Raw genomic sequence first — 12,057 nt, 5'->3', positions numbered from 1 at the left:
ACATGTAACTAAAGATAACGATAACAGGATTAAATATCATGGGCTGGGCCAGACCGGATTTAAGTAGACCTAAATCCGACCTAAAAAGATAACGGATTCACTTTGATACGATCTGAAAAAAATCGGATCGACCCAATGAAACATTAGTATATACAAATTTGTATTTGTAAATTTTATATATTAAAATAATAAAATTTTACTTTTGAAAAATAAATTTAACAAATGTTATATTATATTTATATCAAAATAAATTATTTTAAAATAAAAATAATACTGTATAATATAAAAATTATTAATTAAATTATAAAAATATATTATAGTATTACTAATTAACTCAAATATATATATAATTTTTTATTGTAAAAAATGACTTCGGGTCGAAAAAGATGACCCGAAACAAAATTTGAATCTGACCCGAAAACAATATCGAATAGAAAATAAAAAAATTCAAATCCAACAAAATATCTCTCGAATCCGAACCGAAATTTAGACGAGATGGATCTTAAACACCTCTAATAAGTAGTGATATTCCTCAATCCTCATCATGCATTATGGATTCTTCTTCTTCCTTTAATTTGTTTTTCTAGGTCGTGTTCCTCATGGATTCTTCAAATGTTCTTATCATGCATCAATCATAATTGTTATCCACTATGCTTTTCCTTTTCAACTTATAAGGGCTTGTGCTTCACGTTCCCACTGTCTTTTTCTCCTTTTTCTTCTTTAATTTTAATTTATTTTTTTTTCTTTTTGAATAAATTGCCACTTTCTCTAAAAGAAAGTGAAGAGAAAATAATGGGTTTCCATGTCCCGGGCATGAACTAGCATTGTTTTGTCAATATCATGCCATTCTAATTATTGTGCTTAAACATATATATATGTTCCCCAATTTCAATATGTACTCCATGTTTGTAACATGATGAGGAAAAAAGGGTTCACAACCTAACTTAAATGGAGACGAGTGTGAATGCTAAAGTTTCACATTATTAAATAAGAATTGACAAAGTGATGTTTACATGATATATTAATATAAAGTGTTTATAAATACTATCACAAAAATTACTTTTTAGCAGTAAAATTGTAGCGACATAACATAATGGTTACTATATGTTTTATTTAAATTATATTTTTACAAAAATTATATATTTATCATAATTATTATATGTTATAATAACAATTATATATTTTTTGTGATTATTTAAAAAGTTTTTATTACTGACATATATATAATTGTCGTTAAAATTTTTTATCGACAAAATATAAGACGGTTAATGTTTCATTGTCGATAAATATAGTAACAATTATTTTTATTACCGTTAAAAATAAAATAAATTATTGTTGAAAATAATTTTTCTAACAGTGAAACTAAGTTTGTGAATAAGATGTAACTAACAATTTGTTATTGATAAATGTTAGGACCAAAACTTTTTGTCAATATTAATTGATACTTGGCTAACACTTTATTTTTATACTATTAAAATTTAGAGTTAAAAGTTAGTATTTAAGATTTAAAATGTTAGTTAAGAATTATTCAAAAATAATAAATTTTAAACAAATTAATAGATAGGTTCCTAACTTTTTAAATTTTTGACAAATACATATCTGACAAAATTTAAATACAAAAAAATTTTTGACTTTAACAAACGGGAGATAATTTAATTTTTCCGTCTATTTGTCTCTCATACACCAAACAGAATTGATTGACGTGGTTGAAACGGTGTCTAGGTGTCTGTTATGGTGCCACGCTGAAAGGAGAATAAAGTTCGAAGGACAAATAGGTCCTTACTGATGAAAACGACGTCGTTTTGCAAAGATAGCCCATTTGTAACATCCAACTTTTTGAATCAAGTTATTTTTTTTAATAACTAATTAATTAATTAAAATGGTAACGATTTAAGATTTGAATTTAAAATTTAAACATATGAAAGCACTAGTGGTAGTAAATCTCTAACTGACAGTAAACAACCTTTTAAAACATAGTCATAACTAATTCTACATTTATTAGATTTAAATGATATTTTGTTATATGAAAAGATATGAATACTAGCTCTATTCCTTAAGTTCAGTATAAAATTAAATTAGGTAGATAAATCGGTTACAAGTTCAGAGTAGAAAATCGCGCTCTTATCAGCCAACCTGATATACTAATAGTATTTTAAAAATATCTCAAGCTGTGGTTATCCGATTGACTTAATTTAAGATTCGTTTTAAAGCTAATTCAATTCTCTATAAATTTGTCTCTAATAGCTAATTCCAAATTACAAACGTAAAAAAAAGTTATAGGGCTCACAAAGTGACGATCCAGATTGAAGATTTCACCTAAATGCCTCCTAACATAATCTGCACATACCTGAGAGCTATTTGATCCTTCCTTTCTCATTCTATTCCCTTTTTCTATACAAAACATTCTAGTATACACAAAGTCTAGCCATGAAACAAGTCTCTATTTACTAACAAACCGCATCTATTTGCATCGGAATACCTAGCGGAACTTCACTCGAGGTAGGGGTTTTATGATAATTTTTATGTCATATATAGATGTTAGCATTACATGTCATGATATAATGTCTCTTCCCTTCATACGCATTATGCATTATAATAAAAATCTTATGTGCATAAAGAACTGAAGGAACGATCCTTCGGTAAGGGAAGGTGACCCCCAAAGACAAGATAATCGAGATGATCCTTCGGTAAGGGAAGGTGATCGGCAAACTTTTGGGAACCTTCGGTAAGGGAAGGAGACTCCCATCAATTTTATATAATAAGATATCTTTGTTGATATAACTATTTTCTTGTGTATGTCTAAATAACCTTGATTGTAAATTGAACTGAGGGAAATAATCATTCGGTAAGGGAAGGTGACCCCTAAAGACAAGATATCGATATGATCCTTCGGTAAGGGAAGGTGATCGATCGAGATGATCCTTCGGTAAGGGAAGGTGATCGCCAAAACGTTTGGGATAAGAACCTTCGGTAAGGGAAGGGGACTCCCACCTTTTATACCGGCTTGAGCTCAATACCTTCCATAAAAGCTACGAGAAAAAGTAATGAAAAGTGCAATGAAAAGTGTGATCATGATTATTCTTATTTTATCTTTTTTTTTTTATTTATGATTACGTTTATTATTGCATTCAAATATCCTTCTTTTTTTCAAAGTTCCTTTTTGTATGATGTATGATATTGTTTAAGATCTTTATTTTATTCAGATCTATTCTGTTTGATCTACCTATGGCAATGTTACTATTCATCTCTTATTTATTATTTATTTCGTCTTGCTTTATGGCCTATGAGAACATCATACCAAGGTTTATGAGTTACCTTTATATGTTTTAATGCTATAGGCATTTTGTATGCATTACACATGTCATAACATAAGTAAATAAGAAGCATTTAAAAGTCACACTACTCCGACTAATCAAGACTTTTGAAAATAATAATTGAACAACATTGCATCATCACTGTTTTTATTTTAAAACTCGGAGTGGTTGGGAATGGATACGATGACACCATATAGATAAACTACTGAGAAACTTTTGTTTCTCACCCCTCTCTCCGTACCATCTTCAGGAACGATGCAGTACGAAGCAATACAGTTGAGGTGAAAAGATAGGTGCACTAGTGGGAGCAAGCTATCGAGGACGTAGATACAAAACATTAAACGTTTACCTTAAGAAGAAAGAATATGCGATTGTTTTAGCCATAGTTAAACAAATTAAGAGAATTAGGATTTTTTATATGTCTTGTTTTATCCTTATTGACTGATTGCAATTGTAACTATTATATTTCCTTTTTTATTTGGTATGAGTAAAGCTTGTCATTATTGTACCTTCATAGTTTAGCACACCGGTTTTTTATGTTAGTATTTTCAAATTCACTTATATTTTTCAACTAGTAACTATTCTAACAAAAACTAATTATTCAATATTTTTATCTATAAATTATTTTATATAAATATTTCACATTTATTTTAAAAGAAGAATTCCGCAAGGTTTTGAATATCAGCTACTAAATATAATCTAAATAAAGCTTAACTCAATTTAAAAGTATTAGGGTGTTACACTATTCTTATTAAAAACCCTTTAGCAAGACAGAAATTACCATATACTACCCTAACCCCTTCATCAAGCCAGAACTCTCTTCCCTCTGAAACGAAACTAAAGCGTCATCGAAGAAGGTGGAGTAGGAGAAACGAAGTTCGTATGCTGAAGAAGTTTAGCCATCAATCAAGGTAAGCAAATCCACAACGTTTCGCATTAGGGTTCCATTTAGTGTAGAGTGCGATGCATGTAAATGCATTCTGCCATGGTTGCTTTGTGTTTCAGTTTATTTGAAAAAAATTATTGTGTCCTCTTTTTAAAGTTTCTTAGGGTTCTATGCATTGTGGGTTGATTTTGTTTTTGTTTAAAAATTACAGATGACTGATAGATATGTAATTTTTTACCATGGAGAAAAGTTTGTGAGGAATGGTGACGGGGAACTTGTTTATGTGAATGGAAAAATAGAAAAATTTTCAGAGATGGACATAGATTTTATCAACTTTGGTGATTTGGTGAAGTTGTACGAAGGTTTAGGATATCCTGACTACAAGGCAATATACTGGTTTGATAGTAAGTGGGAATGTTGAGTGCATAGAACTAGATGACATCTATGATAATCTGATGACATCATCCTTTGATGACGGCTACAAGAGCACGAAGGATGAACCTTACAAGCCTCCACTTCCGGGGTATAATGATGACAGTAATGATGAGGAGAGCAGTGGAGAAGAGAAGCGTACCAAAAATAAGAGAAGTATGACTTACAAGGGAAAAAAAGTGGCTGTACCAAAGAGAAAAATGAAAGAGAACAAGAAGGATTCACTAAAGAGGAAGGATGCACCAAGGAAGAATGGGCTACCTTTGCAAAACGACATCGTTTTTATCAGCAATACTTCGAACTTTATTCCCCTTCCAGCGTGGCACCGTAATAGACACCTGAACACTGTTTCAACCACGTCATCCAGTTTTGTTTGGTGTATGAGAAGCAAATGGATGGAAGGATTAAGTTGTCCTCTGTTTGTTAAAATCAGAATTTTTTTTTGTATTTAAATGCTTTTTTTTTGTTCGCACTAGGATATTCATCAGACTGAAAACCCAATGACTAATCCCCCAAGTACTGCAGAGATCTATCTATCTTTTTTCCTAAATTTTATATGGTCATATAACATTTTTTTAAAGAAAACTTTATATTAAACAGCAATGCTAAAATATCTAAATGGACCAAATTACAAATCTCTAAAGGAGTTTTTTTCAGCCATATTAAATTTGGTCTGATAAGTACCAAATTAGTTAGAGAATGCGCTACTAAATTATCTCCTCTTTTCACATATAAAAATTTGTAAAGCCTAAACCTATTTAAAAGAGCTTTATAGTTTACTATGATGGTGCCAAAAAGACCAATAGATTTATGTGTTGAGACTAAAATCTCTACAACTCCAATGTTATCACTTTCTATTTTCAAATCAAAAAAATATCCTTAGACTACTATATTCAAACCCATAAATATTTTCATAACTGAAAATAAGTAATGAGTCTCCAACGTGGCAGTAGCCATAACTATCCCCTCCCAATTTCTAATTACCACACCTACACCATAACATTACTCTTTGTTATTATATATAGTTTTATAAAGTTTTGTTGATGAGGGTGTACACGTACATATGTTATCCTTTATTTGGCCTGTTTATCTTTTATCAAGCCCTTTCTTGTATTACCGTTGCTTTCGGATAAGCTTAATTAAGAAAAATGATTTAATTAAAATTTTCGTAACAAAAATACACATGATTAGAAAAATAAAAATACAGAATTTAAACGGAGTAGTAGCTCCTTTAATTTACAATAATCTTTTAGAATGAGTCTAATATCACTTGGAGGCTAGTTCACATAATGGTAAGTTTTTTTTTTTTTTTTTTTTTTTTTATGGTTAAATAGATTAAACAGTCTCTAATATTCGGTATTACAAACTCACCCACATCATATTTACACATAATATTTAAGGATTTTATCTATTATTTGACCTAGACAAATTCCAAATCCAAATACACCTGTTGCAAAATATATATATAGAATTATAGACTACTAGATCAGGTCTTGTATACAAAATGGTAACTTGGCTCAGCATTTAGGATCTTTTATTTTAACCGATGTGCTTAATTTGTACTTCCTAATTCATGTTGAGTAAATCTTCGATCTTCTTAAAAATCCGAATGCGTTGCTCTTACATAATTTAATATATTTGACTAAATTATTATATAATAATTTTTAACTTTTTACTTTACATAAAAATAATTATATAGAGTATTTATCTTTTTGGACCGTAACCTGTTAGCATAATGGGCTCTGTTCAAGATGTTCAAAGCCCACTAGGATGGCAACCACACCTTAATGGGCTTACAATAGAATGTCCTTGGCAGGTCATCTGTGATGGGCCTACATAAAAATTTATAATTAACTCATTAAGTAAAATAGACCCATTAACAAAAACAAGAGGAAAAAAAAAGAGAGGTTATTAAATAAACCAAACTAGCAGGTCACTTTTTTAAATGAACTAATTAACAGCACCCTCCTTTTTACTTTTTGAATAAATTCCTTATCCATAAGGGTACCAAACGATATTGATTGATCACTACTGATAGTTGAAAGGCATAACCAGCTACAGAGAAGCTAAGTAGCCATGAATAAAATACACAATGAATCAATTTTGGAAAAGAAAAAGAAAAAAAGGAGAAACAAATTACAAAGCAAGAATGAAAAAAGATTGATTAGTCATTGTCAAATTGTTCCTTTCTTGCTTCAGCTTCTCAAAATTACATTATTCTGTCTACACTACACTGGCCTAGACTCTCTCATATTCCTCCTTTTTCATGATGAAGTTTGTTGGAGGAGACATATAATTCAAGCAGTGAAATGTAATTATCATGTTAAATTGCTTTCTTGATGAGACCCTTTTCTAAATCCTATGCTAACTTCGAATATTTGTGCACTGAACTGTCTTTTTATAGTGAAAGTTGAGTACGCATGTTTTGCAATTTTATTTTGGTTTATAAGAAGTATAAGCAAACACACACTATCTTGAACAATGAATAACCAAATTGGAATCTAAAATTTTCAAATAAATTTTGAACATAACATGATTAGTGAAAAACTGAAAATAGAAATGATAGTGTATAAGAAACGAAGGTAAATAATTTACAACATCCTCAGCCAAGTACTACATAAGTCATGTACACATTTCTTATGTTTCCCCTTAAACTCACATAATCTATTTAGGACTGTTTTTATCTAATTAGCCTATCCTAATAAGTTGCATGTGAGACTGTACTCTTCTAATAAAGAATAAACATAATTATTCATACTACAATCCTGTCATCAACAGCTTTAAAATTTGCCCATATGAACATCCAAAAGATCAAGTGTGTCTACCCTGATGTTATATCTTGTGATCTGAAGGTCATGGATTCAAATCTTGGGGTTTTTCTTAGAACAGGGGTAATGTTAGGAGTCATATATTTCTTTTCAAACCCCGCCAAACGAAATTCCGGCACACTCAACAATCCTTTTTAACATACAAGGTCACGGATTCAAATCGTGAAAACAACAGATTAAGGGTAAGTAATGTTAGCCGATCTTGAAATCACACTAGGTGAAAAGACTTGCACTTCCCTTTTAATACACTAGTTCCTCTGAAAATTCCTCCATTAAAAGGGCAAAGATAGCAAGCTCAAGTTCTCCAGCCAAGTCTCTTACCTGTTGTGAATTTTTCTTCCACCCACTTTCCTCTCTTGAGAAGTCCTCATCTATCATCATATCAATGGTGTTGGACTCCACTTCCTTCCATAGTTCCAACCTCTTACAAACCCTTTCTATCACCATCTCCTTATCTCTTGGGCAATCAAATTCCGCAATCTCTTCCTCCATAATGAGATCATAAACTAGTCTCTTGAGATCCTCCGGAACTCGCCATCTGCTTGATTGGTTGACGATTGCATACACTATTTCTCTCAATTCCTTTTCTTCATGTGACAATTCGCTATCGCCGTCTCCGCAACTATCCTCGTTGATATATGTTCCATACTGGTTGTTTTCTTGATCTAACATTCTTTGCTCAAGTTCCAATGGATCTAACTCAGCCAATTTCTCAAATCTACTTAGCCGGTATAATAGTTGTTGCTTTGTTCCTGTGAAATTTAAACACAAAAGATGATCAATTATAAATGTCAAATTAGTTCTAAAAATTATTTATCATATAATGAATAACTTCTTTCAAAAGTTTAAGCCAGTCTGAAGTACTCAATCAAAAAGGATTCAGTAACATGTGATGATCTAAACTCAGACCATAAAAGGCATGACATATTTATACCTAACACACAAATGCAAATACAACATGTTTAAAAACTTGAATAATTGATATGCTATTTTAGACCCTATGGAAAACAGCAACAAATTAGAAACGTGATGATGCATTAAATTAAAGGTTTATTAGAATGTAGAAGCTAGTGTTTGAAGTGGTTGGGAGTTGAAGATACAGTAATAAAGTTAAAATGCAACGTATCTATGTTTAGCAATGGCTCACTCACCACATGGAGATGGACCACTTTCAACGAAGTTGGAAAAGATAAGGAATAATAAAAATTCTCAACAACTAATCTTTAAGAGTTTAAAAAGTACCACCAAGAAAACTTGATAAAACAATGAAAACAGTTACACATATTGCTGCAAATAATAGTGAATATATATTTCCCCAAGAAAGTAAAATGTGGGACATGATCAAATTTGCAATGTATTGGTTGTGTCTAGTAATAAACAGAGTAGTAGTAGGCCAAGTCCACATTGAATGCGAAAACAACTATCTTTCAAAATGGAACCCTACCAAGATAGAGAGATATGATTGATGGTTGGGATATCATCTTATTCAATTAGAGACCCCCTCTTGTGCCATTTTGCAACAGACAATCAACTTTGAAGAACCGTGTACGATGTTAAATGTTTATGGAAAACGACCATACAACAAGGGAAAAAAAATGAAATTTTTTTAAATAGTAAAAAATTACTATTGTAAGTTTTCATAAATAAAATAAAATAATTAAAAAATAAAAAAGGGAAGGAAAATAGCATACTCTGTACATTGGCGTAGCTACAATCCAAATCAAAACCTTCCTCATCATCATCATTGCTTTCATGAACATCATCATCATCCTCAAATGGTGGGTCTAAAACTGATACAGGACTACATTGTTCTTTTTCTTCTTCTTCTTCTTCTTGCTTCCCTGATTGGAATTTGTTGATGCTATCATCTCCATTATTATTATTATGTTCTTTGTCCTAATATGAAAAATACACAACAAACAACATTAGTTAGAATATTCTCCTAATTGGGTTGTTATAACATAATTCCTTAATATATAATAATTGAGTTTGTTATTGACTTCTATTTTGTTTTAATATTTGGTTACTTACTTGCCATATAGGACCCTACGCGTAATTAGAACAAAAATACAAACTAGAAACTATTATCTAAAGTCGAATGTCGGGGTCTATAATAATAACAACAATAAAACAAAAAAAAAGAAAAAACAAATAAAAATCTTTTGTCTTGTTTTGCAGAAAATTTATACTTACCAGAATAACCAATTAGAAGTGTAAAACAAAACAAATTTAAAAAAAATAAATAAAAAGGAAAAAAGATTTGCATGGCAGACACATGATCGAAAAATACAATTTTGGAAATCCATGAAACTGTTCACTAATATGAAACTGAATTGACATATTTGACCCCAGCTTAGATTTAATCTTTCAAACAATTTTGCATAAAAATCATAGGGGCATTACAGTCATTGTAAGCAGAGTCTCCGGCAAAATCTGCAAACCCAGATCCCATTTGCCGACAACAAAAATATAAACCACTGAGCAAATGTCAACTCACGAGCTGAACTCGGTTCCCCAACTCAGTACTTAATAGTACCGAGTCAGACCAGCGAGTTCTGACTTTTTTTCTTCAATCAAAATCACCGGATCTCTGTTATTTTCTTTAATCTAACTAATTCAACAATTCACATAATTAATGGCTTTCATTAAGAAATTAAGTAGTAAGTAATAATATTAGTGATATAGCTTTTTTTAAAATGGCTTTCATTAAGAAATTGAATTTTCGCTTGGTAATTAATTTTGTTCCTTCATTCATGATATTTATATTATATTATTTCCTAACTAATAATGTAGTTTGAATTAAATTGGCCTATCCTTTTAAAGCAAAATTAGTAAAGGTATAAATTAGATAATTTAAATTAAATGAAATATATAAGAGACTTATCACTAAATAAAGTATAGATTTAATTGGCTAATGAGTAATAGCTCAAATAAGAGTCTCTTCTTTTTAGTAAAAAAAAAGTATAAATTTAATTGCAAATTAAACTAATAATTACTATTTTAATTTAGAATTTATCTAACTTTTAAAAGTATACGTTAAAATTACAAATTAATTTTTTATTAAAAATATAAAAAATTTTATTTTTTTAATATATCTATTTTGTATTTAAAAAAAATAAATTTTATACTACTAATAATTTTATTATGTGTTTTAAGTTTTAACAGCACTTGTTAACTATTTTTTTTTTTTTTGTAAAAATTGAAATTTTTTATTAAAAAATAAATTAAATAACTAAAATATAAAATCATAACAAAATTTTAATTCATAAAATTGTTTGATAAAAGATTTTAAGAGTTAAATGATATTTTGGCAGAATGTATGAAAACGACGAACCTCTGTTCTGTGGCGATTTGGAGACGATGCCGGCGAGGAGAACTCCGGCGTACGGCGGCCGGAGGAGGAGGTGGCGGAAGGACTCCGTTGAAGAACAAAACGGAAAGGGCTTTCACAGAATAAGTCATTATCATCATCATCATGAACACTACTCGAAGAACACACCCCTTCTTCACTGCAGGAACACCTGAACCCCACACCACTAGCGTCCACCATAACATTCTCCTTCTTCTTGTTCTCTTCTTCTTCCTTTGTTGTTGTTCTTCTTCCCAAATCTAGCTCGAATTTCAAGATATCCTTCACCTTCTTCTTCCTCTTCACATTGTTATCATTACTCTGAATTTGCCTCTTGTTCCTTCTTCCCCTGTGCGTGAATCTCCTAAAGAAGGAACCGAAGAAGCCAAATCCATTGGTGTTTCTGGAATTGGAGTGCTTCTGAATCCGAAGCGCAGCTTCTAGAAGAATGGAAGCTGTTCTTGCAGGAACATGAAGGAACATTGCGTTGGGGGAAGAAGCACGTGCACTGCACGGACTCTTAGTACTACTCCGTTGCGAGATTCTGAATAGCGGGGATTTGGTGATATCAGGTGTGGTTGTTGGTGGTGCTGTGGAAGAGTAATTGAAGCAGAGAGCGTTCTTGCAGAGGTGATGAATTGGGAATAAAGTTGAGGTTTTTAGGGTTCCTGGTTTTTGCTTAGAAAAATGAATTGTGAGCTGGTTTTGCTTGTCTGAGATGTAATTGTTGAGGAGGAATGGCTCTTGATCTTCGCTTAGAAGCTCGTGTAAGAAGTGCTTGTTCTTCTTCTGAGCCATTGATGTTGAAATGGGAGAGAATGAAAGCTCTTATTTTGGGTACAAATAACAAGAGAGAGAACACAAGAGTTCCGTGATTCAAATCTAAGGTTGAGAAATAGAATAGAGATGACTAAATTAACGAGCCAACTAACTACTACTATATAATAACCTCCTCATATAATAATTAAATATAGTTCAAATAACATCATCTTTTCATACTCATCTAAAAAATTGCGGATTCGAGTCTCCTTATTTTTTATAAAAAAAAAATGACATAAACTCTTTATATTCACTTAAAATTTATAAAAAATAAAATATATTTTTTTATTAAAAATTTTAAAAATATTTATAAATTTTATTTTATTGTAATTTATACTAAAACTTTTTAAATTGTATTAAATATATTTTTTATGGTTAATTTTTTTTAAAATTTAAAAATAATTCAATAATAATTTTATAAAAATAATT

General features: G+C 30.6%; 1 protein-coding gene and 1 pseudogene across 1 annotated transcript; one reads left to right on the top strand and one right to left on the bottom strand.

Moving 5' to 3' along the window:
- Positions 1-4,411: 4,411 nt before the first annotated feature.
- On the top strand, positions 4,412-5,125 carry LOC148575500 (uncharacterized; annotated as a pseudogene).
- Positions 5,126-7,118: 1,993 nt separating this feature from the next.
- On the bottom strand, positions 7,119-11,726 carry LOC107626407 (uncharacterized). Its single transcript, XM_088504314.1, has 3 exons — positions 10,795-11,726; positions 9,152-9,356; positions 7,119-8,212 (listed from the first exon to the last, which is right to left on the bottom strand). Exons 1-3 carry the CDS (start codon positions 11,605-11,607, stop codon positions 7,701-7,703), a joined length of 1,530 nt encoding a protein of 509 aa, XP_088360440.1. The 5' UTR covers positions 11,608-11,726; the 3' UTR covers positions 7,119-7,700.
- Between the last annotated feature and the right edge of the window lie 331 nt (positions 11,727-12,057).

The sequence above is a fragment of the Arachis ipaensis genome, chromosome B2 (assembly GCF_059453495.1).
Source record: "Arachis ipaensis isolate K30076 ecotype BB chromosome B2, ASM5945349v1, whole genome shotgun sequence".
Lineage (NCBI taxonomy): Eukaryota > Viridiplantae > Streptophyta > Magnoliopsida > Fabales > Fabaceae > Arachis > Arachis ipaensis.
The sequence above is the reverse complement of the archived record's forward strand: the minus strand, read 5'-3'. Positions and strand labels throughout refer to the sequence as shown.